General features: G+C 44.7%; 1 protein-coding gene across 1 annotated transcript; it reads left to right on the top strand.

Moving 5' to 3' along the window:
• Nucleotides 1-8,118: 8,118 nt before the first annotated feature.
• LOC311210313 (acyl-CoA 6-desaturase-like) lies at nt 8,119-26,706 on the top strand (the record flags this gene model as incomplete). Its single annotated transcript, XM_084288189.1, has 12 exons — nt 8,119-8,325; nt 13,287-13,397; nt 14,153-14,350; nt 14,710-14,811; nt 15,659-15,784; nt 19,165-19,225; nt 19,724-19,800; nt 20,029-20,126; nt 22,518-22,614; nt 24,385-24,464; nt 25,366-25,491; nt 26,655-26,706. 12 exons carry the CDS (start codon nt 8,119-8,121, stop codon nt 26,704-26,706), a joined length of 1,335 nt encoding a protein of 444 aa, XP_084144315.1.
• Between the last annotated feature and the right edge of the window lie 209 nt (nt 26,707-26,915).

The following is a 26,915-nucleotide window of genomic DNA, read 5'->3' on the forward strand; positions in this document are numbered from 1 at the left end:
CTCCTTCACCACCCCTGTATCCTCCTGGATCACTATGCCTTCCTCCTTCACCACCCTCTTACCCTCCGAGCTTGCTACAATAGCTCTCCAAGATATTGAATATCCTTGGGATACTCAGACCAGCATAGTCTTGTTGTTCTGCCTCCTGAATGCACTTCAGGTTCTGCTTAAAGTTAAACAACTACTTAGGAAGCTCATCCGGAGATCTGCCCGGAGGCAGTATAGTTGTGGGTGGCAGGGAGTATGGGAGGATATGGGCAGGCATCTAGAGCAGTTGGCACCCCCAGTGTTTTGGAAATTCACCCCTGAACAAGTGCAAAATCCTCAAAAACTGGCAGAATGCTTGAGAAAAAGGTGTCATGATTCTGGCAGTTCCAAAGTAACACAAATCGTTGTAACATGCTGGGGCCTGGCTCATGCCTATCGAGCTGCCATTGATACTGCTATCAACTTAGTGACAGACCCTGCGGCCACTCCAAGTCCCGTGACAGATCCAACGGCCACTGTGACCCCTACGGTGGACTCTGCAGCCGCTCCAGTCCCAGCTTCTGCAGATGCTCCAATCCCAGCTCCTGCAGCCACTCCAGTCCCAGTTCCTGCAGCCGCTCCAGTCCCAGCTCCTGCAGCCGCTCCAGTCCCAGCTCCTGCAGCCGCTCCAGTCCCAGCTCCTGCAGCCGCTCCAGTCCCAGCTCCTGCAGCCGCTCCAGTCCCAGCTCCTGCAGCCGCTCCAGTCCCAGCTCCTGCAGCCGCTCCAGTCCCAGCTCCTGCAGCCGCTCCAGTCCCAGCTCCTGCAGCCGCTCCAGTCCCAGCTCCTGCAGCCGCTCCAGTCCCAGCTCCTGCAGCCGCTCCAGTCCCAGCTCCTGCAGCCGCTCCAGTCCCAGCTCCTGCAGCCGCTCCAGTCCCAGCTCCTGCAGCCGCTCCAGTCCCAGCTCCTGCAGCCGCTCCAGTCCCAGCTCCTGCAGCCGCTCCAGTCCCAGCTCCTGCAGCCGCTCCAGTCCCAGCTCCTGCAGCCGCCCCAGTCCCAGCTCCTGCAGCCGCTCCAGTCCCAGCTCCTGCAGCCGCTCCAGTTCAAGCTCCTGCAGCCGCTCCAGTTCAAGCTCCTGCAGCCACTCCAGTCCCAGCTCCTGCTGCTACTCCAGTCCCAGCTCCTGCAACTGCTCCAACTCCAGTTCCTGCAGCCACTCCAGCTCCGGTTCCCGCAGCTGCTCCAGCTCCTGCAGCCACTCCAGCTCCTGTGGCTGGGTCAGAGAAAAGAGCTGTAGCAGTGCAAGTTGACCCTGCAGAGGGTATTCCAACCCCTGTGGCAGACCCTGTAACAAGGTCAGAGAAACGAGCTGTAGCAGTGCAAGTCGACCCTGCAGAGGGTATTCCAACCTCTGTGGCAGACCCTGTAACAAGGTCAGAGAAACAAGCAGTAGCAGTGCAAGCTGCCCCTGTAGAGAAGGTGAAAAAATGGTATAGAGATTCAGGTCGTTTAGAACGCAGAGAGTCTTCTGCCAAATCTAGGTATAGAGACGACGGAGACGACGATGACACTTGGGCCAAAGAACATGGTATTGAGTGGGTGTATCACATCCCCTATCATGCACCAGCCTCCAGGAAAGTTGAACGATACAACGGACTGTTAAAGACTACATTGAAAGCAATGGGCGCTGGGACATTCAAAAATTGGGATACGCATTTGGCAAAGGCCACCTGGTTAGTCAATACTAGGGGATCTGCCAACCGAGCTGGACCTGCCCAATCAAACCTGTTACGTACTGTAGATGGGGATAAAGTTCCTGTAGTGCATGTAAGAAATATGCTGGGTAAAACAGTCTGGGCTACTCCTGCCTCAGGAAAAGGCAAACCTATTCGTGGAATTGTTTTCGCTCAGGGACCTGGATACACTTGGTGGGTGATGCAAAAGAACGGAGAGGTCCGGTGTGTACCTCAAGGAGATTTAATACTGGGTGAGAATAGCCCATGAACTGAATTGTACCATGTTAATTACTATATAATACTGTAGGTTATCACTACTATGACTACTGTAGGTGACTAATTAGAATGTATGGAAAAGAGTGTAACCTGAGCATGACATAAATGGTATGGAATAAGGGGTGGATAGATGTCCTGGTTTCAGTTAGAACAGAATTAATTTGCTTCCTAGTAGCTGGTGGAATGCTGTGTTTTGGCTTAGGATGAGAAGAGTGCTGATAACACCCCGATGTTTTAATTGTTGCAGAGCAGTGCTTATACCAAGCCAAGGACATCTCAGCTTCTTGCTCTGTCCTGCCAACAGGCAGGCTGGGGGTGCAGTAAGAGCTGGGAGGGGACAGACCCAGGACAGGTGACCCAAACTAGCCAAAGGGGTATTCCATACCACCTGACGTCATGCTAAACAATATATAGGGGTGGCTAGCCGGGGGGAGGGGGCCGGACTGCTTGGGGTTAAGCTGGGCATCGGTCAGCGGGTGGTGAGCAATTGCATTGTGCATCACTTGTTTGTACATATTATTATTACTTTCCTATTATCACCATTGTAACATTATTGTTATTATTGTTATTATTATTTTGTTATTATTATTTTCCTGTCTTATTAAACTGTCTTTATCTCAACTCACGGGCTTCACTTTTCATTTCTCTCCCCCGTCCCAGAGAGGGAGGGGGGAGGGTGAGCGAACGGCTGCGTGGTATTTAGCTGCCAGCCGGGTTAAACCACGACACTCCCACAAAAACTACCATGCTTTGCACTTCTCCATATCCCCATTTCCATGCTTTATTGACTGCTGTGTTTCTCACCATCTTTGCCCCTCTCTCCTGACTACCCACATCAAACTCAGGGCCTTTGTGTCCATTGCACAAACTCTCCGTGCTGCTAAAGCTGCACCACACAACAAACGCAGCCTTTCACCTAGTTGGCCACAGAATAACCCATTCTCTCATTGCCTTGGCTGGTTTTGTGCCCCATGAGCCAAACAAACCCTAGAGCAAGTGCCACATAAAGCCTTGCCAACATTACAGACTGTGCTACAGAAAGATGATAGTGCTGGGATTTTTGTTTGTTTGTTGGTGGTTGTTTGTTTTGGTTTGGTTTGGTTTTTTTTTGATAGAAACCTTTAAATGATTTGCCATTAAGTTATTACACAATTATCTGTGAAATATCCAGGGCATCAAATGAAGAGATCAGTACACAGACTTGGTATCAATGTCCATCTCACGTATATGACAGACGATTCCAAAATGCACTTACCTTCTTATCAATTCATTTCTCCCAGGGGAGGACATGCTCAGAGAAATCTACACTTCAAGCCCAGAGTTTCCATCTGTAGCCAGCCATGCATTGATCATCCACTGCTTAAAGTCATCAGCTCTGAAGTATGAACTTCCATGGACTGACTGGAAAAGTCTTACATAAACAAGATAATTACTAGTAAGAAATAGCCACCAAAATAATCTAATGCCTTTCTTTTATTGACTAGACATCTGATGGACTATGCCCATCAGTTCATGCTGTGAGCTACAAATAATCCATATCTTTATCTCTACAAGGTCAAAAGAAACCATGACTTTGAAACCACTTTTGGATACAGAGGACATAACCTTTAATTAGGACACGGAATGAGCAAAAATATTTCATGACTTTGCAAACTTAAATTCCTTTTAAAAAATCTGGCTTTGGAGTGGATTTCCCCACACGAGCTTTCTTTCTAATGATACAATAACCTTAGGGAAGTTTGAAGAAATGCATCCTAAAGAAAATTAATCATAGTGTGTTTTCTTATTTCTTTTTCCGTGTTGCCCAATGGCCCTCTTCCTCTTGTTAGACTTTGCTATCCTCTTCAGCTTTGCAGTCTTCTATAAAATAATACAGGTGAGAAAGGAGCTCTGGAGGGCTGTAGTCCAACCTCCTGGCTCAAAGAAGAGCTACTGTCTCTCTCACCAGACAGAAAGAATCTACAAAATCAGATCTTGAGTTGCTATTAACAGGAAAATCATTTGGATTCAATAATTTAAAGCTGTGCAGAATCTCATTCTGCAGAAGCAGCAGGGCAAGAGATGCTGCAGGCCTTTGTTCTGAACTGCTACGACAAGTGGAAGTGTTAAAGTAATTCAAATGACCCCGCAGATACACTATAAATTACAGATGAAAACCAAAAATAAATCTTCATACGCACTAAAAAGTTCATATCATTGTGTGGGGGCTGTACTACCATATTTCTTAGCAAACAACACTTATAACAACCTGAGTTTTACAGTTAGTGCCCTGTTTCAGAGCTGTAGACTGAAAATTCAAATAATCCATAGAGAAATTACACTATACTCCCAAGCAGAAACTCAGAATATCAGTAGATACATCTCACAACAGGACCAAAGTAAAAAGAGAATAGAGGTCTCTCAGAGTTGCTCCTAAATAAAATGTTCAGACATGTTTTCTACCCCTACCTCTTTCTGTTTGCCTTCTATGGTGGAGCTCTCTTGTAAAAAGATCGGCAGAATGCAAAAGGCGAAAAAGTGATGACCTGAAAAAAAAAGGCAGAAATATATATTCATGAAAAAGGTAGGTGACTCTCACTGCTGATAAGAGTTTATGTTTCTTTAGACATAATTTCTCATTTCATTGCATTTGGAGTTCCTTAAGTGCAATTTCAACACTAAATTCCTCTGTACTCTATCAGGCATGGTTCACTAAAAAACATTTTTTAAGCCCCCATCCAAAATCACGAGAAAACAAACTAACATGTCTCTGCGTGATTGACTGACTGATTTGCTGCATTTGCAAATAATTATCAAGTAACTTTATCAATGGGAGAAAGGAAAAGAATAAGAGGAAGACAAAGAGGCTAATAGCTTGATAGTTATGCCTTTCACAGAAGTGCACCAATATCTTTTTAATGACCACCCCTTCTGACTTCCCAAAGAGGCAATTGCTGGGATATTTAGTTGCTCTCCCCCTCCTGCAGTGACGTCCCATTGACAGCACATAGTTTTCAAGTCCCAGCTCTCCCTCACTTACCCTGCTGAGTACCAAAGCCTCAGACAAGCTGGTATGAAATCCCATGCTTCACAACACTGCTCCTGGTATTTACTGATTCCTGTCGCAAAATCTTAAATAAATGAAGTGCTTCAAAAACAGAAAAATCTGGGCACATTAACCTAGCCTATGTCATTCCTGTGACATCCTTTCCTTTTTTATATATATATTTCCTTTTACTAAACAGAAACATTCTGAGGATGATAGCACCTAAACGCAAAATGAATATATCTAAAGCATTTCTGTTTGTCCCTTTCATTCAGTTCCACGTTTACCACCAGACTCTATCACTCTTTTTCACGTTTCTTTCCCTTTGGATTTTTCTGGGCGAGGGTGCTTTTTCCCTGCAATCTCAGCCCACCAGTCCAACCCAGGCTTCCATTCAGGATCCATTATTTGCTATACAAGTCATTACAGCCCCTGTAATCGGTCAGTGAGGCTGCTCAACATTTCACATCACCAAGCCCCAAATCCTCCAGGGTGGACGGACAAATTATTTGCTGGCAGGGTTTCTTCCTAGGAAACAACAATGACCAGTCAAGGAAAGAAGCAATGGGGTCTTCCAGACAATTGTCTTCTTCTGGACATCCTCTCTGGGAACCTGCTTGGTTTTAAACAGTTTTCAACCAAAGCCACTTAAACTGGTGACCCTGCCTAAGATGATGTTAGCACTGGTTGAAGCACACTTGATGAGGTCAGGAGCTGCATGCTCAGTGCACACGTACATGCACATACAAGCCTTCTTGACGTACATTGCAGAGTGATATTTATTGGATTTATCAATGATTTACCTACTATATTATCTAGTAGACTCTGAAGTTATAAACTAAAAGCTACAAGGTAAAAAGTTTTTCTTAAAAAAGGAGGGGGTAAGAAGAATGAACCATTTATCAATGGCAATTAGTTCCCAGGATAAACCAGAAATAACAGAAGGAACAAGGTTTTAGTATGCACCTGTGCAAGGTCGCACAGATAGAAGCACGTGGACTCCACCAAAAAACCACGGCGGCGGCAGCCTCCAGGTGCATGATTACGAGCAAAGACAGGCTGTGAGGGCACACCCTTAGCACTACAAGGCTTAAAGCATCCAGCGTGCTGTTTGACAGCACCAGTGGGATTGGAATCCTGAAATTCAAAGGACACAGCACAAAAATTAAGGGGGAAAACTTTTCCCGCGTGACATGCAGCAAGCTTCAGCTCCATTTAAATAGCGTCCTTCTGACATGAATAAATGTCAGAGGTCTATTTTGAACCAAACTAAATAAAACTAGCAAGTCTTAGGAAAACATTCCTTTCATTTTTGACTTCCATCATCCCACACCACAGAAAAGGCTGCTTGATAGTCTGAGGTTCTCATGCAGCAATGAGACCAGGCAGAAGCAGAAGAAACCTACAGCATGCCTTGGCATGAGGACAGCACCAAGTGATTCCCACTGGTATAGAAGCAATGGGTGTGTTTTCACTTCAGTCTCCATTCCTATAGCCCATGTAGGGAGCGTAGGTGGGAAGGAGGAGAGGAGAAAAAGATTTTTTTTTTAATTATTCAGTCACTGTTCCCAGCTTCTTCAAGCCCATGACAGCAAGCAAAACCAGAGCACTCTTATCCGTGTTTGCTCTAAACTAAGGCTGGTTCTGGACAGGAGCACAAGAGCACCAGGGCTGGAAAAGCATCTTGAAGTTTCACTTAAGGAGGTGCTCTCTTATCTTATGTATAAGCTCCTTCTTTCAGCAGAGATGTGGAGTAGATGGCTAAAGAGTAAATAAATACATAGAATTTAAAACATTTGATAGTTTACCAAATGTTTTTCCCCCCCTACTTTTGCAGACACAGGACTACTGAAACACAAGACAAACGAAGGTCCAAGCCACTGAACCCAGCCTTGCTCTTGTCCTAAGATCTGATCATAGGGCAGAAAAACACTTCTATTCTCTTAACTCAAGGGGGGCAATCTGTAGACTAAAACGTTTGAACAGCTCATGTAGGAAGTCTGCTTAAGAACAGCTAGAGCCTCTAGAGAAAGGAATAATAAACCTTCCACTTACTAAAGCAAACAGCCACAAGTAAGGATACTTAGTGCCAGGAAAGCTGCAGATCATGACTGCCTTGCCCTGGAGAGCAGCCACAGATATCCCCAGATGTGAGATAGGCATCAGCGAAAACGCTGGCCCATTGTTTTTGCTCCTGCACTGCAACGCCTTGCATAACCTAACGACAAGGATTATTTTAGCATAGAGTGCCCCACGGCAAGGAAAAGGCTGCGCTTTCTCCCCTGTGAATAAAGCATCGCCCTGAGCGGGGGATCCTTAGCTGAGCCGTTGTGAGCAGAACAAGCAGGTCTTGTGTGATGGAAGGAACTGTGGAGCCTGACAGCCTCTGAGTCTGCAGGGCAGAGCGAAACGATGTAAATTTCGGGCAGGACACCGATATCAAACATCCCCTTTTGAAGTGCAGCGCTAGCTGAGAAGTAAGGCAGTGATTCTCGGAGAGAAGAAAAAAAAAGAAAAAAGAGGAGGAGGGGGAAAAAATGCTTTCTAAAGCAGCAGCCAAAGTCCTGATGAAAAGAAAACAAGACAAAAAAAAAGAAGAAAAATGGGGGAAAAAAGGGGAGTTACGGGGAGGGGAAGAGGGGGTGCCTGCCCCAGCACTGCTCGCCCCCCGGCGCAAGTCGCACCCCCGCGGGCTGGCGGCGCAGCCTGGCCGGCTGCCGGCTTTGCCCTTCGAAAGATCGGCCGAGACCAATGGCAGGGACCTGCTCGGGCTCGGGAGGGCCGGGATTGGTGCAGGAGCTCTGCTGATGCCGGGGGAAACCTCACCGGTACTGAATGCAGGAGGACGCGGGGGGTGCGGGGGGTGCGGGAGCGGGGGGGGAATGGGCCGAGCTTCCCACGGAGCGGGGCTGTGTGCGAGGTGAAAGTACATCAGCGCCGGGAAAATTAGCCTAGGGGGCACTTCCGAGCCGGCTCCAGAGCCGAGAGACAAAGAGAAGGGAGGACATGAGCGCAAGGAAAGGGAGAGGGCAGGGGAGCAGCTGAGCGAAAGCGAGCGAGGGCAGCGCGGCCAGGTCCCCCCCGCTCGGCCAGAAGACAAAGAAGCAGCCGGCCCCATGGGGAAAGGGGGGGAGAAAGGCGAGGAGTCGGGGGAGTGCAAGGCGCAGATCCCCCTCTACACCTGGGAGGAGATCCAGAAGCACAACCTGAGGACGGACAAGTGGCTGGTGATAGAGCGCAAGGTGTACAATGTCACCCAGTGGGCTCACAGGCACCCGGGGGGCCACCGAGTCATCAGCCACTGCGCCGGGGAAGATGCCACGGTAAGGAGCGCACGGACACACGCGGGGCTGCCTCCAGGCTTCGCCAGCAGCCTCTGACAGGTCACTGCCATCCTCAGGGTTACTGAGAACGAGATTATTATTATTATTATTTTTTGCACAGCCTCCCTCTCCCCCAGCTCTCTACCACCTGCAGCTCAGCTCTGCTCTAGCACCGAGGAGCAAAGCGCTCGGCGCGCATCCATGCAAAGCCTGGGCAGCCAGCTCCCTTCAGCCATGGGCAATAACATCTGGAAGAGTGGGTTGGTAAAAACTGCTCGGCTCTGCTTAAGCCCTGCTGCTTGTCTTTGTTTCTTGTCTGTGCTGTCTTTCGACGCTTCGTAATCCAAGTGTCCCCAGTCTCCCCCTCTCCAGGGCGTAGTTACGCGAGCTACACCGAAAACAAACACAAGAAAGGGTTAAAAGAGTCCAGCCCGCGTTTCAAAGATGCTTCTGTTGGACAGGGTGAGCTTGAGGCTTTAAAACAAGGAGCTTTTTAGCCTTTTCCCTGTGGAGAATTCTCGAGAAAATGTTGTTGCAGGTTTCTACAGGGCAAAAAAAAAAAAAAAAAGTTTGCTGCTGCTACAGCTGCTCCTACGCTTCATAGCTGGCTTGTTTCAGCAACTTTTAAAAACAAAAAAAAAGGAACAAAGTGTTTCAGAAAGTGTTGTCTGCAGTTTCTCCCAAAGCCACCTACTTCAGAAGCGCATACAGGGAGCGTGTCCTCACCCCCAGCACCAGCCCAGAGTTAATAAATTTAAGCTGCCTCAGAGCTTTTCCATGGGCATGGTAAGCAGCAGAAGGGATCAAGCTGTAACTTTAACTGTGTATCTGCCACGTCTCTTAACACTTTTATCAAGAAGGAGGCTGTGCATGTGACAGAATTAATCGGCAAGAATTACTAACATTTTCCTTTCCTTCTCCATCTGTCTGAGGTTTGTGGTTATTTTCCACTGGTTTCCTTAAAGCACTGAGATGCATTTTGGTGTTCCTGTCCCCTTCCAGTAAAACCTCTGAATGAAAAGCTTTCTCCCTCCAAAAGAAGTAGCTGGGTGAGGATTTTCTCTGGGCTGCATAAGTGCAGGGACTGCTAAAATCAGAGGAGCTGGGCTCCTGTCCCCAAGAATGCACTTTAATACCTCCACTAGAAACCAAAAATCATCTGCTAGTGTATTTGTCTCTGATCTTTGCAAGGGAAACTGAATCAGATTTGTGAGTCTACTACTGCTGGTCCTTCTAGCTTCCTCTACCACCTCTCCAGAGTACCTTGCATCTCACTATGCTCAGAGCATACTCCAAGAAGACGTGGTCTTAAGAGTGCTCTGAAATTGTCCCTTCCATCCCGAGCACTAAAATGGAATTGGTATCTGGATTCCAACTTTCCTATGGTGAATCACATTTTAATACCAAAAAAAAAATCTCACATTCAGAGTGAGAAATCCTTGTCCTTGAGTCTGTCAAGGCTTTACTAACAAGTTTCATTTTGAGTTGCAAGACATCACAAATGGAAGAGCTTAAGAGGAGGAAAAGGCAATGATAAAAACTCAGTTCAACATGTTTGCATTCCTAGTTCTTTAATGGCTTTCACCTTTCTGGAATTCCCCTTAGCATCACATGCAGTTAGGACCTACAGTCCAGCACAGGTGCACCAAAGGAACTTCAGCTACTTCTCCATTTATCTTTTACCAATACCCTGTAGGATCAGGTGTATCAATCTATCACGGACTGCCCACAAACAGACTCACTGAACTCTACACCCACGCTGGGGCTGCTCTAAAATAACTTGGTTGGTGATGTGTGAGCTAATTCATTTCAGGATGTTCACAAGATAGCTGACTGAAAAGCTCCATGACAGCTTTTATGCTCAGCATGTTCAGCTGATGTTGATCAGGTCAAGAGTGCCCAGGCTAGCTTACACATGAATTTTCCCTGCAAGTACTAACAATATTGGGCATTCGTTCATTTTAGGCCATACTTTAGGATACTGCTGAAGCACACCAGTCTGGGAGAACATGCTCTGGCATCACATTATGCACAATTGCTTTCAGTAAATGAACAAGGCTTAGAATATGAGCAGACACCTTCCAGCATCTGTTTTAGGAATGTTCAAGGATGTGAAAGAATGTCTTTGCATTGACTGCACTGAGTACTTCAGTGCTTATGTACAGCTCATACCTCAATAAAGTAAAGCTTTTTTCACAAAAAGCAGCTGGGATAATTCCCACTTCCCAGAAGACACATCAGCTTACCTGGACAATAGACCACCAAACTGAGAGGTCAGATGTAAATATCACGTGGCATTTTCCAGAGTGTATCTTCCACCTTTTGCTCTCTATCTCCTCCAATACAGGTTTGAGGACAATTACAAATTTCAAAACCTATTTGTAAAGGAGACACCTGAGATATAGCCAATCAAAAAGCAATTCTTCCTTCACCATATCTTTCTGCCTGATGATGGTAGGAGTATTAGGATATGTTATTCTCTTTCCTGCTTGGAGACTATACTGAAAAATCTCATCCTATACCCATGCCAGTGATATGTGTATTATTTTACAGCTACCCCCAGTGAAGGTGAAGCTTTCCTACTAACATCACTTTCTTCATGGAATAAGCTCAAGATGGCAGTGAAGTAGAAGACCAGTAGTATATAGTTTTAAGTAAGAACTGTGCTCTGACATGCATGCTTACATCTCTGACCAGTTTCAACCTTTACTTTTCAACCAACCAAGGAAGAAGGGTTCGGAGATGGAAGAGACCTCTCCCCAGAAAAGTCATGACAGAGCATGTTTAGAAAACAGATGTGCTGCTGCCATGGAAGCCTTAGGTGAACAGAAATACCTTCTGGGCAGCGAGGCAGAAGCTGCTGTTCTGAGTCACCTTGCCATTAACACTACATAAACCTGAGTGATCTCCATCATGGAGGTAAGGAGGTAGCCAGCCAGACCTCCAAGGATGGCTTTCCCCCATTAACTTGAACAATATTGAGAACATTCTTCAGTGCTTCCTCAGTGTTCACCCTCTCCCTCTTCACCCTTCACCTTTTTTTTTTTTTTTTTTTTTTACCTGTCATATTTTTCGCCTCAAAATGGTACAACCTTGCAGCAGGTATAGTCAGATACTCACTTCCCCACTCTTTCTGGTCTTCCCTCCTCTTTCACACCTTCTGCAAATTATACCAGGGAAACTCAATACCAAGGAAATATACCAAAATATACCAAGGAAACTGCAGTAACAGCTTTGCTGGCCCTGGAGTTTTACCTTCATTTTGGCACCAATAAGGTAACACCAATAAATAACATAATGCAATCAGAAAGCACTGGTCCCACTCATGCTTGAAATTGGGATAAGTTTTACCAGTAGAACAGGGCAAACCGATCCAAATTTTCCCCCGTGATAACAGATAACGCTTTGTTTCTGAAATTGTTTCCGAATGGGATAGTTTGGACACTTAGCAATGTCATGAGAGCTGAGCTGAGAGTAACTAGAAAAGTCCAGTGCATTTCAGTTTGCCTCCCCCATCTGCTGTAATGACATTTTTTCTCCTTTTTGCATCTTCCCTCATAGCCTCTGGCATTTTTAAGCTTTTGTAATCTTTATTAATATTTATACATACATATACACTAATAAAAAAAAAAAAAAAAAAGTTCTTCCCATCCTTCTGTTGATTCTCTTCTCATATATTATTTCTTTAACTTCAAGCTAAATGGCAGAGACCAGCTTTCACTCTCCTGCCTCTTACAGTGAAATGTCTATGGTCCAAGTATTACTTTGAGGCTCAATCCTAAATCTTGGAATAAGCTGAAAGTTTCAGAGGACTTTGGAACCAAAGTTGCTGGTGGTAATTACAAACACCACAGCTGGCCTATCAGTGGGATTCAGCTCACAGGAAGGTCAGCTAGACACAATGAGCACTTTACAATCTGCCTTTCCCATTCAGAACAAGAGGTGAGATTTTAGCTGGTCCTTGGTTAGAAAATGGGACAGAAGAAGAAAGGCTAAAGCATGGTACTTCTGACTTCTGTTTTTGACCATAATCCAGTTGTACTTCCCTTACTCATAAAATTAACAATATAGGGATTGCAATACAATGAGAAAAGGAGATCATCATTGGTGAACTTTCTGTCCCTACTACTACCTTTGGGGTTAAAATTGAAGCCCCCCAAAAAATTTAACCCCTTTGGGGTTAAAATTCAAGCCATGTGAAATGAGGAATGTGCAAGACTTCACTAGCAGCAGATACATCAAACATATGTTCTCATCAGGTATCTGCAGACACAGATACACAAAAAGATATGGAATGAGGAAGGAATAGAGAAAAAAAGATATAGTTAGTGCACCAGATTCATAAATGATGTTGCATGGAATAATCAGGGTCTGAGATGGTCAATTTTAGAAAATTTAGATACGAAGAAAAGGAATTAAAAATAATACATAACAGTACCTTGATAGGGTGAAGCTTCTTTTTTTTTTTTCTTCTGATTTTGGTCCAAAAGGACCTGCACTTATTATCAATACCCTTGAGGGTATACCAAAGAGCTTGTTCAGTAAAACCAAAACCTATAGTGATCTATTAGACAAATTCATTCTCTTCCACTTTGCCGTATGCTCTAGGTGAACACCAAATCAAACACACTCTAAAAACGTCCTCTCTTGAATTGCCTCCATGCAGCAGACTTTCAAAGGGTATTTATATCCTAGAGGGGATTTGCACAAACTCCTACTGGCCTGCCTTCCAAGGGAATTAGCAGGACTTAGGTATTTAGGTGCTTAGGAAGTTTCCTGAGGTGCCTTTCTCCATCTGCCTAGATAGCATCCCAGTTCTCGCTGTTTACTTTCTACCAGGTAAGTAAATCCAGCAGCCTCTAGCAGAAATCTTCTCTAGTAGCAGTACTACGTTGGATCCCAGAGATGGAAGTCAGTCCAGCTAGTCCTGAATCTCACATTTACTCACATTTCTGTTCCAGGATGCATTCCAGGCCTTCCATATCAATCCCACCTTGGTGCAAAAGTTTCTCAAGCCATTACTGATTGGAGAGCTTGCTCCAGGGGAACCCAGCCAAGATCGAGACAAAAATGTGAGTACTTTTTCTGAGCTGGGGTTTATTGTGGGCATACTCCAGCATTTTTTTCCCCTCTCAGGATGTTCTCCAAGATGTGGAAAAAATATCAGACAGATTGTAAAGGTGTCTTCAGTACAGGCAGCTGCAGAAAAAGAGAAAGCAGCTGAACACCTCTGTGCAGCAATGTGCATGGATAAAAATGTGTGTGAGAGGGAGCTGAAACATTAAGACTTCTGTACAGGTGTTTGTGCCATGAGTGGCACAGCAATAGGTACTCATGGGTGAGGTGAAACAGATGTCCCATTTCAGTGGGTGTGCTTAAGAAGGAGCAACCCAACAAGTACCTTTTCCATCCATCCCATATCCTTCAGCCAGCCCTTAGGTGCTCATCACAGAAGGTCTGGAATTATGCTTAAGTAATAGGACTGAATTCTTTCATTCTCCAGCTCTCTAATACTTGTATAGTTCATTCAGACTAGAGTCATCAACAGGTATGACGACATAGCAAGGTAGTGCTGCTGATTCACAGAATTCTCCTAGCTCAGGGTGCAAAAGGTCAGGACCCAGGCTGAGGCCAGCCAGGGTGTTGATTCATAGGAAAGTGCTATGAAAAGCTAGAAAGCAGTGTGAATATGGAGATTAGTACTTCCTTACTTCTGGGGTAGCCAACCAAAGCAAGAAACAGCCAAGGTCCTTAGGATGGAGCCTTCCCTGGACACATTCAGACTTACTCACACGCTGCATGCTGTGTCTTACGTGTCCATTTGCAGCCCCAGCTGGTGGAGGATTTCCGGACCCTGAGGAAGACAGCAGAGGACATGAATTTATTCAGAGCAAGCCCTTTGTTCTTCTCTCTTTACTTGGCCCATATCATTGCACTGGAAGCTTTGGCTTGGCTAATGGTTTCATACTTCGGCACCGGGTGGATCACAACTCTCCTCCTTGCCTTCATCCTTGCAACTTCTCAGGTAAGAAGCAGTAGGCACAGAGCATACCGGGTACTCAAGGAGGTCAACGTGCACTGAACTTTTCTTGTTAGACCTAGGAACTAGGAAAAACATTCACATCTGCCCCCATGGTGCCTTCTGGCTGCCCCTGGTGCTTTTGCATCACACATTTTTCTTGCCCCTTGCACCTTTCATTCTCCAGGAGATGGAGGCACTGATCTCTTCTCCCTGAAGACCATCTATAACACCTCAGGCTGGATATTAGGAAAAGGTTCTTCACTGAGAGGGTGGTTGAGCACTTAGGCTCCCAAGGGATGTGGTCTCAGCACTGAGCCTGCCAACATTCAAACACTTATCTGATTTATTTTCCATCATCCCAGGCCCAGGCAGGGTGGCTGCAACATGACTTTGGACACCTGTCTGTCTTCAAGAAGTCTTCCTGGAACCACCTCGTCCACAAGTTTGTGATTGGACACCTGAAGGTAAAGGTCACTGGGGACACAGGGCACTGTGGAAATAGCTGCAGTCGCTTTGACTGCATCAAAGCAGGAAACTGCAGCTCTCAGCCTTTCCATGGGGAGCAGATGCAGAGAGGAGAAGCCAGTGAGCAATTGCACATGGAGCTGCTGCATAGAAGCTAGAGATATGAGGGCACAACTACAGCTGTTACAGAACACAGCGATTCCACCAACCTCAGTAGAACTGCTCTAATTTATAGCAGCTGAGGACAGAGCTCATTAAATTGCATAAAACACTGTTTTAACACCCTGTCATATTTTCCACTTACTTCCCACTAAGCTTCAGTATTTTTTAAGTGTCCCGTCCTGATATATCCCATTCATTCCAGGTATCATCAGAATTCAATCATGGGCAAGGTCCAAAGCAGACAAGCATTTCAGCACCCACTTGCAGTAGAAACTTAAGCAGGGTAGGACATACCTTTGCCCATTCTCCCAAACCTACTTTGCATTGCCTGGCTCCTCCTGCTCAATAGAGGGAAAGCAGCAGCAACAGTCAGTAAGGCACCAAGTGGAAATAGCCTACCATTCAGCTATTACCAGAAACCTCACTTGTAGGAAGACATTGTGAGATGCAAGTCACCGAGTGTAGCTTTATGGCCTGTTCTTTCAAATTATGTGATCTTTAGTGAGGGCAAAGCAGTCTGGCATAGCTGGCACGGGCCCTCTGAAACCAGCAGTCTCATAGTAACTGCCACCACAGCCGCCCACTGCTATTACAAAAGCAAATATTAGTTTGGGCACAGAGTTGCACTGTTTTAATGCAACTACCACTAGAGGAACTGTGGATTAACTCCCTGTATCTGCCCAGGGCGCCTCTGCCAACTGGTGGAACCATCGTCACTTCCAACACCACGCCAAGCCCAACATATTCAAGAAAGACCCAGATGTGAACATGCTGCATGTTTTTGTCCTTGGAGAAACACAGCCTGTTGAGGTAAGGCAAAGTGGGGGAAAAAAAGTGGAAAACTATTATCCCAAAGGGCTTCAGAGAATGCTCATGCAAAAAACAGGAATTTGTGAACGTTGCTGGACATGACTTATGTAGTCAAGACTTCCAGCAATGCTGAAAAAGGACATGCTTCTCCCAGGGACTTCGTCTGTCAGTGTCTGACAGGAGTTTGGCCTTTATACCCTCCTAAACCTTGGGTTGAAGAGCAGGATTGACTGTATAGTTCCCTATCCATTTCCTATATTGATCACAGGAAAAAATATTTGGGGATAGGTTGGGAAAAGCCTTGAAGATGGGACCATAAAGAATGTAGAACTCTGCTAAAGAAAACTTCATTCTGCTGTACTGAAATATCAACATAAGGGGAAAATGTGGTGTTTCTCAGTACTTCATCAAGAATATTTCAAAACTGATCTTCCATTTCCACAGAAAATATCTTCCAATATTACCCCAGTTGTGCTCCAGATTATCTTGACAATGTCCTCTCCACTGGAGCCTTTGCCATGCATGTGCAGGAATATTGTATTGCTTGCATACACACAGAAATTTCCTCCTGCTTTTTTTTTTTTTTCCTTTTTTCTATTCTTTTTTTCTTTTTCTTTTTTTCCTTCTTCTACTTGAAGCACAATCTGTGGAGATTTTGACTTGATCTGAGGGTGTAAGCCACCAAAGCTGATCTGATTTGAACAGGTAAAGTATATGCAAAGTTTCTGCTGGTAGAAGCTAGTCACAAATGATCACACTCTTACCTCACTGTGGAGATCTTCAGACATCATCTAACCCTGAATTTTATATTTTACCCAAAAAATGGGGTCAGGACCAGACCAAATGTGAACTCGTTGGGTTACTCTAGGTTACTGCAGTCATCAGCTAGAACTGTTTTCTTACACTATGTACCAACATGCTGCCCACTGAATAACAGGCCATGTTAAGGTATTTTGATTCCACCTGTCCATTCCTAGAGCCAAAATACTTACTGTCTATTTTACAAAAACCTACACAAAGAAAATAAGCCATTGGTCTTTAAAAAAGAGCATTTCTACCTAAAACAAAACCAACACCAACCCAGGGAAATATAAAATGAAAAAACCTAATGCTTTCTCAGCTTTTACCCTATTAAGAAAGTAACCCCAGACATATGCTGGGGACACACGTGCTGGTGTATGGTCATGTACAGAGAATGTCTTGCACACACAGAATTTAGGATGCAGAAAGGTCTCTTGCATATGATTAAAATGGAAGACCTCTGGAGTATACAAAAGCCAGTATCTAGAGCATGTAAATCAGTATTAAGCTCTTCACTGTATTGGTACATCCCATTGGAAAATGCTGTGCCTGAAAACTGTTTTTTAAAGTAGACCGTGATTCTAACACTTAAAGGAAGAACTGAAGATGTAGGCATTTGTAATAACAAGGAAAACTAGGTCTCTCTCATACATCTGAAATGTTAGGTTAGTGTCAGCTTATCTCAATATTCTCTCACACTTGCACATAATCCTTTTCTACATGATCCAAAGCACACTGCCTTTTAGAGCTCAGAGCACAGTGAATTCCTTTTCAGTAATCTTATACTGCCCAAAGTTTAGCCACTATTTCCTGCAGGCTACAAAATTTTAGTGGCCATGAATAGACCGAGTAGAGAGACAGAGGAAAACAGAATGGAGATGAATGGACATCACAGAGCTGGTGATCAGCTCAGGGGGAAGGAACTGACAAGTGGAGAGGGAAGCAATGGGGAAAGCAAGTCAGAGGCCAAAAATAAAATAAAAACAGCGGGGAACTCTGCTAGAAAATAACACAGTTCAGGTGACTTATGGTCTGAGGACAGCAGGCAAAACTCTTAGGGCCTCCCTGTGCAGGAGACCCACAAGGGCAATGCATATCAGAGGACAAACCCAAAAAATAGAAGCAGCACAGGATCTGTCAGAAACATCTGAGGGGGCAGTTATACAGATATCTGCACACACACTCAGGGAACAATCAGCTGTGTTGCTTCAAATTGGCCAGGAGGTCACCACAACCTTGGCTTTGGAGATGTAGTACAAGTGGAAAGAGGACTGTTTATAATCCCTGTTCTTTCAGTCTGCTCTGACCAGCAAGCACACTGGAAATTCACTGGGCTCTCCAGTCCCACGCTCAACCCTCAGGATTACCAGGAAGCTCTTTCTACTGTATAACCAGAACATCCCATCATGAAGTTTAATGAGACAGTTGCAGCTGTTCACTAGGAACTATAAGGAGAAATTCAATTCCTCTTCGGTCAGCCATGGCTGTTCAGACTTAATCTGTTACATATTTGTTTTCCTGCTGCTCTTTGTAGCAGTATATCTTCACTTCCAAAATCCACTGATACCAGTAATCTCCTGATTGCAGCAGACTTCTAGTACAACCCATTACAGGGTGCAGGCACCTGAGTGCACTGCCCTAAGTTCCATGTGCTACAGCTTATTTATTGGTGCTACGAGACTTACACTCACTGCAAGTTGCTACGCTGGAAGCAAAAACTGTGAGTTCACAGCAAATTAGCTCCTTGTATCAACATTGTTAGAGCTCAAAAAAAAGATACTTCTGTGTAGCTCTATGTAAGAAGATACAGTTAGGAGACCAGGTGCTCTTGGCTCCTTGTTTTCACTGAAGAGAAATGGGCACCTGCAAGAATGCAACAAAGGTCTAAACCTGCCTTTGGGGGAGCTTCTCTGCATCTGCTGTCCATAGCTGAACCACACTAACCAGCAATCAGTGCAGAACCTCTCTCAGTGACAACACTGTAAATCTTACCATATCAAACCAGTGATGCAGACATTGTAGATTTAAACATACCCATTTGAATTATTGTCACATGAGCAAAGGGCCACACTGGTTTTCCCACTGCTCGTAAAGTAAGGTTTTACAAGCCACCAGGGCTCATGGGGCTGATGGCTGCAGAAGCCAAAATGGATCAGTGAAGGACATCTGCATGGAAGACTAACCAAGGTTCACTGCCTTGCTCTGCCATTGGTATCCTGCATAATGACTTACCTAAGGTCATATTTCTCTATGCATAAAATTTGTGTTGATAATAACAAAGATAATAGCAGGTCTTAGCACAGCTGCAGGCATGGCAGAAGGTGTAGAAATGCACGAAAATGCCCCCAGGCGCACAAAAAGAAATTATCTGAACATCAAGACAGAAGGCTTTAAAAAGGAATTTACACATAGCACAATTATGAGGTCATGATATTTAACCATAGCAAAACACTTCCCAGCTTTCCTGCTGTGGGAGTTCGGTCAGAACTCTCCAGACAATAAAGAAGCATTGCAGGGAATCTTCTCTTACATGTGGGGGTCATAGTCCGAGACTGAGCTTTCTTATCCGTGTCTTGCAGTATGGCAAGAAGAAGCTGAAGTACCTGCCTTACAACCACCAGCATGAGTACTTCTTCCTCAGTGAGTATCTTCACCGTGCTCCTCCTTTTTCCCTTTGGTGAGGGGAACTGAAAGTCTGTTGAACTTTCCAGCCCCTCCTGTGTTAGCAGAGCAACTCGTTGAAGTCTCAACTCGTCTTGCCCTTCCCAAGACCTCCAGTCTCATTAATGGTCTACCTGTGCAGGTCTCTAAATCAGCTGGGAATTTCTCACTGATATGCAAGTGTCTTTCACGTTGCCAGCTAAGCAAGCAATTGAGACTGGGAAGTAATCTCTGTGTGAGGGGCTCAATGTAATGACTGCATGTGGTCTGTTGATGCTCTTTGATACGTCAAGATGAACACTTGTGAACCAGAGCCTCCTTTCTTCACCGAAAGGCAACTGCCCCCATCACCAGTACATCACCTCCATTACCAGTGCTCGGACTTCCCTTGAAACAGTCCCTAAATCACTGGGTCACTCTCATGTCATGTGCTTTTCTGTCTCTCTGATGTCCAAAATATTTCCCTTTGCTTTGCAGTCTTCCCACCTCTGCTCATCCCCGTGTATTTCCAAATCCAAATCATCTCAACCATGATCAAGCGCAGGTTCTGGGCGGTGAGTGAAATGTTTTGTCAATGTTTGTGGGGTCCAGCTGGCTCATAGGAAATTACACTTGAGCAGGGAGAGAGGCCAGACATCTCTCCACCACAAAGAGACCTGGCAAAGGGAGGGTGTGAAGGGATCACACTTTACTGCTAATTTCCCAATGTCCTCACCGTTACCAGCAGAGCCATGCTGTATGAAATAGGCTAAGAGATGCCTGATTTTTCTGTCTTCCCCTAGGACCTAGCCTGGGCCTTCAGCTACTACATGCGCTATTTCATCACATACATCCCATTCTATGGCGTTCTGGGATCCCTGTCTCTCCTCACTTTTGTCAGGTAGGAGATACAGGAGCTCCCTGCTGCTCTCCCCTCCCTCCAGCGTTGGGCTGAGCAAGTCTCAGCTCTGCTATGGGCCCCATACCTTCCCCATTTAGGTTTTTTGCAGTCATTTACCTCACTGTGCGTTATCCTGGGTTTTCTCACTGCTTCACATTCCCCATATTGTCCCCCAGTGCTGTTTCCTCTCCGCAGAGCTGGAGCTGGTGCTCAGCACTTGTGATGGTTCAGCAAGGATGCTTCTTTCTTTCCTCATTCCCCATGATGCCTGATTCCAACACTTCCATGCATTTTCCACATTGTCTAAAGCTGGACAAAGTGCCTCGAGCCTCCCTCTTTCCAGCTCACTGGGAAGGTAATTCATGAGCCCTCCTGAGCACCATTTCTCCCAGTGGAGGAAAATGCATGGCCTGTACATTACATGCAAACATCATTGCTTCTACACAGAGGCCATGGCCTCCGAAAGCTGTTTCACACCACAGATCAGTGTTTCTGTCCCTACACTCCAGTCCGACCCCTCCAAAGCAGCCTCTCACCTCTCAGTATATCTGTGGAGAAGTGCTTGTTGCGTATCTTGATTTTTGACTGGTCTTCTGGCCATTTATCATTAGCAGACCTCATGAAGAGCTGCTCTTAGTACAGCAAGAGTATTAATTTGATTACTGCTGTATGATTAATGAATGGAAAATTCTGTGAGAGGCACAAAAACATGAACTACAAGCATGAGCTGCCAAAATGAATCAGGCATGGCAGGGCTTTGGAGGCTTACTCACTGGATGGTTACGCTATTCCAGGTAGCAGCACCGAATACATATTTCTGTCTTGTATGTGATATCTGCAGCTTTTCTGGCTAGTACCAAAGAAAGGCATTTAGTCCCACAGCCAGCATTAGTTTTAGGAAAGCATTTCATCACAATGAAAAATATTATCTAAATAAACATATAAATAAATGTAGAGTACAAAGAAATAGCAACAGATGCACAGAAACCTTCACAAAACATGGAGATTTGCCTCAAAAAAAAATAATGTCACTGTTCATGACTTAAGTTTTCATAGCCTCAAACCACTTCAGTCCAAAGAAAAATGGGAACTACAGAAGATATATATCCGTGTAAATGCATAGCCAACATCTTTGGTCTGGAATCAAGCTGACAAATTGACAACAACTGACCTATTATTTCAAAAATGTTAATGTTTTGATTAAGCTAAAAATGCAACAAGGCAAATATTCCCCTTGCAAAATTGTTTCTAATTAATCATGAAGATTCATCAGGAGATAGTTCCCTGTTAATAATAGCTCTGTTATACTTGAGTCAGGAAGAGGAGAGCCCCAGGAGCTTTAGGGAACAATGTTCCTTTGTACTCAGCTCTCCCATTGCTCAGAGAAATAAGGATACGTAAGGAGGGTCTTCACTTTCAATCAAAATATTTAAGGTATAAAGTTAAACAAAAACATCTAGTTTTCTTTTGACCCTAGACACAAGTAGTTTGTTGAAAGTTGAGATTGTTCTAAATAGCTGATGCATGACATAAGCAGTCTCATTCATCCTCTAGAAGCTAGACTAAAATACTGAGGAAAAACAAATACCCATCAAAATCCAGACTTCAAAACATTTCCGAAACCACTCTTTAATTAGCTTACTCCAGTCTGTGATTATATGCAATTACTGCTGGTGAAAGCAGAGATTCAGATCATCTGCTACTTTAGAAATCAAGCCTAAAGACTAGAACAAAGATGCTCCTGGATAACTACCTTGCATACATCTCAGTCTCAACATAGAAAACCTGCATTGGATAAAGTGCATTGCTGCAGACTGTTCTACGAGGGCTAAAAATGCAGTTTTAATACCATAAGCAACAAATAAGCCACTTCAAAGTGATTGCCAGCCCAGGTCAGACTTCAGAATTACAGTAAAGATACAGAGAGCAAAGGTGGGACCCCCAGTATGATAAAGTTAACACCAATGGGCAGGTGGATTTTAAAAATAATCTGTATCCAGCAAGCAACTGGAAAAATAAAAACAGTTCAGAGAACTTCTAATGAGGGCTCGGTTGTTTTGCTTTCAAGTACTTGGATCATCCTTACTCACAGAAAGGCAAAATTAGCAAGAAAGATCAATCTGTTTCTGAGAAAGGAGAGGGATAGCTCAGTAGAATGTCCTTCTGCAAAGGTAATCATAATTGCATTAGTCCCAGAGTTACAAAGACAGATATTCATTGCAGAAGTGATTCTCTGTAGTTTCCCTAGGTAGAGGGTTGTTTACTTCCATACCTTGGAGTAAGACTTTCCTCACATGCAGCATCTCCTGTTGCTCCCTATAAACCCCAGATTACCTGAGATCCTGGTCTGCAATATCAACTGTTGTGCTTTTTCTCTGTTTGTTTCTAAAGGTTTCTGGAGAGTCACTGGTTTGTGTGGGTCACCCAGATGAATCACATTCCAATGGAAATTGATTCTGAGAAACACAAAGATTGGCTCAGCTCCCAGGTAACTAACTGGGAGGGAAAAACAAGATCTCTGACTCCACTCCCCCCAAACTGGATTAGAAATTTACTCAAAACAATGGATGGATTACCACTATTCCCAAGTAGTCTCCCCCACAAAAAATATACAAAATACTAGTGCACAGTCTCTATCCATGACCTGTCCCGTAAAGTTCTTCTCCCAGAGTCAGTAATGCTGATTCAAGACATGGAAGCCCAGACTTCTGTTTTAACTTTGACAATCAAAAGATTTCTTTGTTGTTCTTTTTCATTTGAGGCAGGATCAGGTCCAAGAATGATTTGACCTTCCCGTGGTATTTGTAGGCACACACGAGCAAATAGAAGAGCCTCAATGAAAATCAACAGTTAATGCTAAACGCTATCTTTGGCTGCTGAAAATCAATGTGCTGAAAATACATCAACCCCAGTTGAAGAGAGACCTCAGTATATTTCTAAAGTTTATAGTTTTCTGAGGGAATAAGGACTGGAATAAAAACCAGCTGTTTTCTGAATCTCTTTATCGCCTAGTAAGATAAATGCACTGAAAGTATACCTCTTACCTGTAGTAGACCAAGTCCCATTCAGCCCCAGAGGACAGTGACAGTAACTTTGACACTGGCTATATGAGTTTTGTATAACTGAGCTGGGAGAAGAAATAACCTCACGTTAACCAGTATAAGTAGTAATTGTGGTTGTTAGTGGGGTCTTGAACACGGGCTTTCAAAGTCTGCCAGGCAATTTCATAGAATTACAGAATAATAGAATACTCTTTTGAGCACCTCGATGTCCTTCTTGTAGCGAGGGGCCCAAAACTGAACACAGTACTCGAGGTGTGGCCTCACCAGAGCCGAGTACAGGGGGACAATCACCTCCCAGGTCCTGCTGGCCACACTGCTTCTGTTGCAAGCCAGGATGCCGTTGGCCTTCTTGGCTACCTGAGCACACTGCTGGCTCATATTCAGCTGACTATCAACCAATACTCCCAGGTCCTTCTCTGCCTGGCAGCTTTCCAACCACTCATCTCTCAGCCTGTAGCGCTGCTTGGGGTTGTTGTGCCCCAGGTGCAGGACCCAGCACTTGGCCTTGTTAAACCTCATCCCGTAGGCCTTGGCCCATCAGCCCAGTCTGTCCAGATGCCTCTTAGACCTTTTTGACACTGACACAATTTTATGACAACTTCAGGGATGGGAAAAATACATTTCCTGTGGTAACCGTGTAGCAATCACAGTTTAGCCAGTTAGAAGTCCAAGAGGATTTTAAGACTACCTAACTTTGCAATCAAATATATTTTTATAATAGCAGGGGTAGCTAAGAAATATTTCTCTATTATTGAGATCTTACACTTAAAGCACACTGGACGATAACCAGATGGGATGGGGAAAGGAGGCTTCCTGCGTCTCTGTGGTTTTTCTTCCTCAATTTCCCATCTTGGTAAAGTTTTTAACCATCTGATCTTCAACTAGATAGGCTGAGATTTAGGAGCCTCTAGTTGGGCTGATGTGTCACCAAATGGGACTCTTTCCCTGTCCTTTGACCACTGTTCAAACCTGTAAAGGCACTGTCAGCACGACAGCTGACAGCAATCCCTGAAGGAGGATTAAAGCTGCCCTTGCTGCGATCAGGTAGCTCAGAAGGGCAGCCTTCTGCGCTCTGACAGCTCAGCAGTGGGGTAAGACACATTTCATTCTCTTACCTGGCACAGAGAAGAGGAGCTTTGTGCTGATTTCAGGGCGAGGCTTCACTAATATTCACTGCTGCTTTCTTGCCTTCGCAGCTGGCAGCCACTTGCAACATCGAGCAGTCCTTTTTCAACGACTGGTTCACCGGGCACCTGAATTTTCAAATTGAGCACCAGTGAGTATGGACCCAGCATCATTTGGTCATTACCAGATTGTCACAACACTGAACTTGAGGCAGGGAAAACTCTGCTAAAGACATGTGAGATGGGACAGAATTGTAGAAAAATCCAGGTTTTAAGGGCCCAGAGATCACCTGCTACAACCCTTCATGGTAAAAGCAGGGCCTGGACAAGATATAGATGCTTTGGACTTGTATCCTAAGCTAACTACTTGAACTTTCATATCCATTTCAGAGATTTCCTCACCCTGACTAAAAGGTCTTCAATGTTTCATAGCTAGAGGCACCTGTGTAGGACTGCATACACTGCTGAGCACCAGGTTTCAGGAAAGATTAAAACCAGTGCCATGCCTTGTCTTCCCATTACCAGTGACAAATCAAAATATAAAAGAGATGCCTTCTAGGGTAAAGCTGACTGTTTTGGAAGCCAGCTTAGGAAATCTTCATTGAAAAGTACAGGGCAAGGTGATCCCAGATTCTAATACCTGTTCCTCAGTTCCACAAGCTTCCAGGGATGGAAAAGAAGTTCACTGACTATCCAATCTGGCAAGAAAATGAGTTCTGCCCAAAGGAAACAGACAGCTCTTTCCTCATTCCTGCTCCCCTCGCATTCCAGCTGTGTCCTCTTCTGCATAAATTGACTTTCATTCTCTCTCTTGAACACAGCTTTGTTCTGAGACACAACAGCAGCAGAATGAATGCATTCAATTTTCACGAGCTACTTGGAAGCAGAGGACTGTAAAGCATGGATCTCTCTGCCTCTTTTTCTTTTGTCTACTTGTACAGTTTGAGGAGGAGACATTATTAATTAGCCCCTATGAGGAGGCAGACAAAGATGCCCATCCCTTGGGATTAGTCTCTAGAGTTTTCTCATGTTTGTTTTCTCTCTCTATTCAAGCCTGTTTCCAACAATGCCACGGCACAATTTCTGGAAAGTCAAACCTTTGGTGAAGTCATTATGTGCCAAGTACGGAGTCCAATATGAAGAGAAGCCTCTTGGAAAAGCATTTGTAGACATAGTTGGGTAAGGTCCTTTTAATTCCTGCAGCCTGCAATTCCTTGCTATATAAACATCCTAGGTACTTTCCTACAGAGAATTCAGGACACTACAGACCCTTTAAAGACAGCATGACAGTATTTTGTAACCTGGTTTCACTAGGGCAATAACCTTCATATCACAATCCAATAAACACCTGCAGAAATGTTGTTTTTTTTTTTCAGCAGAAGTGACACAGCTCCACTGATAGAGTGGAGCAGCCTCAGGTGACAGCAGTTGGGAAGCTGCTTCACAACATCATGGGAGAAGAAAGAACTAGCCCCAGAGCAGCTTCTGTCACAGTACTTGGTGAAACCAGCAATCAGATCAGCACTAAACTGATTTCATAGGGACTTTTTAAACTCTATCCTTTTTAAATGCTGTTCTGATAGCTGGTGATTCTTGCCTTTGGAAGCTGGCAGCACATCTTCGGGCTGCAAACTGAGGAATCAAAGGGGAATAAATCAGGTTACAGCCCATGCCATTTCCTATTTGAGCCGTGCTAGCAGCAAAGGACTGTTCCCTAAGAGTATAGGTGAAGATCAGTCTAATAGACCACCCTCAGGCAGGCTGTGTTCATGTTTGTGACTCGATTACCCCAGGGGGAATAATTCATGGCACGGAATATAAGCAGCTATTCTGCTGTCCATGGACCTCCCCTAAGTCGTCAGTCTCAAGAAAGCCATTCTAAGCAAATACAAATCCAAGCAGATTGGCCCCAAAATGCAGAAGGGCTGAAAACTGTTCCCAACCCTCCTTTGGCCCCATCGTGCAATCAGCACAGGAAAATCCACCCAACACAGAGACACAGGGGGATTATAGCCAGCACCCTAAAAGGCAGAGTTCACGTTCCTATGCAAGTTTACAGTAAGCACCTCAGCAATTGCTTGCCCTCCCAACAGAGCCGGAATAGGAGGAACTACAGCTGGTACAAGGGGCATCACCTGAAGATCTTGCTCTTTGAGTCTGAAACTTTTAACACCAAAACAGCTAGCTCCTCTTACCATAGCTGATATACTGAGAAAAGACATTTAATATCCTAAGGATTCATGCCCAGATTTAGTAACAGACTAATCCTTTGTAGGAACAAAACAACAGAGGCAAGATTCACAAGCCAAGCAAACTTCTCTTCCTTTTTATTCTTCCCACAGGTCCCTAAAGAAATCTGGAGATCTATGGCTGGACGCTTACCTCCATAAGTGAACATGAATCTTAATGGGGGGTGTGAGTGACCGGGAGGGCTGGGGTGGGTGGTGAGGGGGGGAATCACGCGTGTCTTTTACTGCTAGATTTCAGTCTGTATCTACGTGCACAGTTTGAGTGGAGTTTCCTGTCTTGTGAACTGCTACTGGCATGAGCTCAGGCAGCTAGTTAAACCCAGACAGATTTAAAACATGCTCAGCATAAGTCTT

The sequence above is a fragment of the Netta rufina genome (genome assembly GCF_964035555.1).
Source record: "Netta rufina genome assembly, chromosome: 5".
Lineage (NCBI taxonomy): Eukaryota > Metazoa > Chordata > Aves > Anseriformes > Anatidae > Netta > Netta rufina.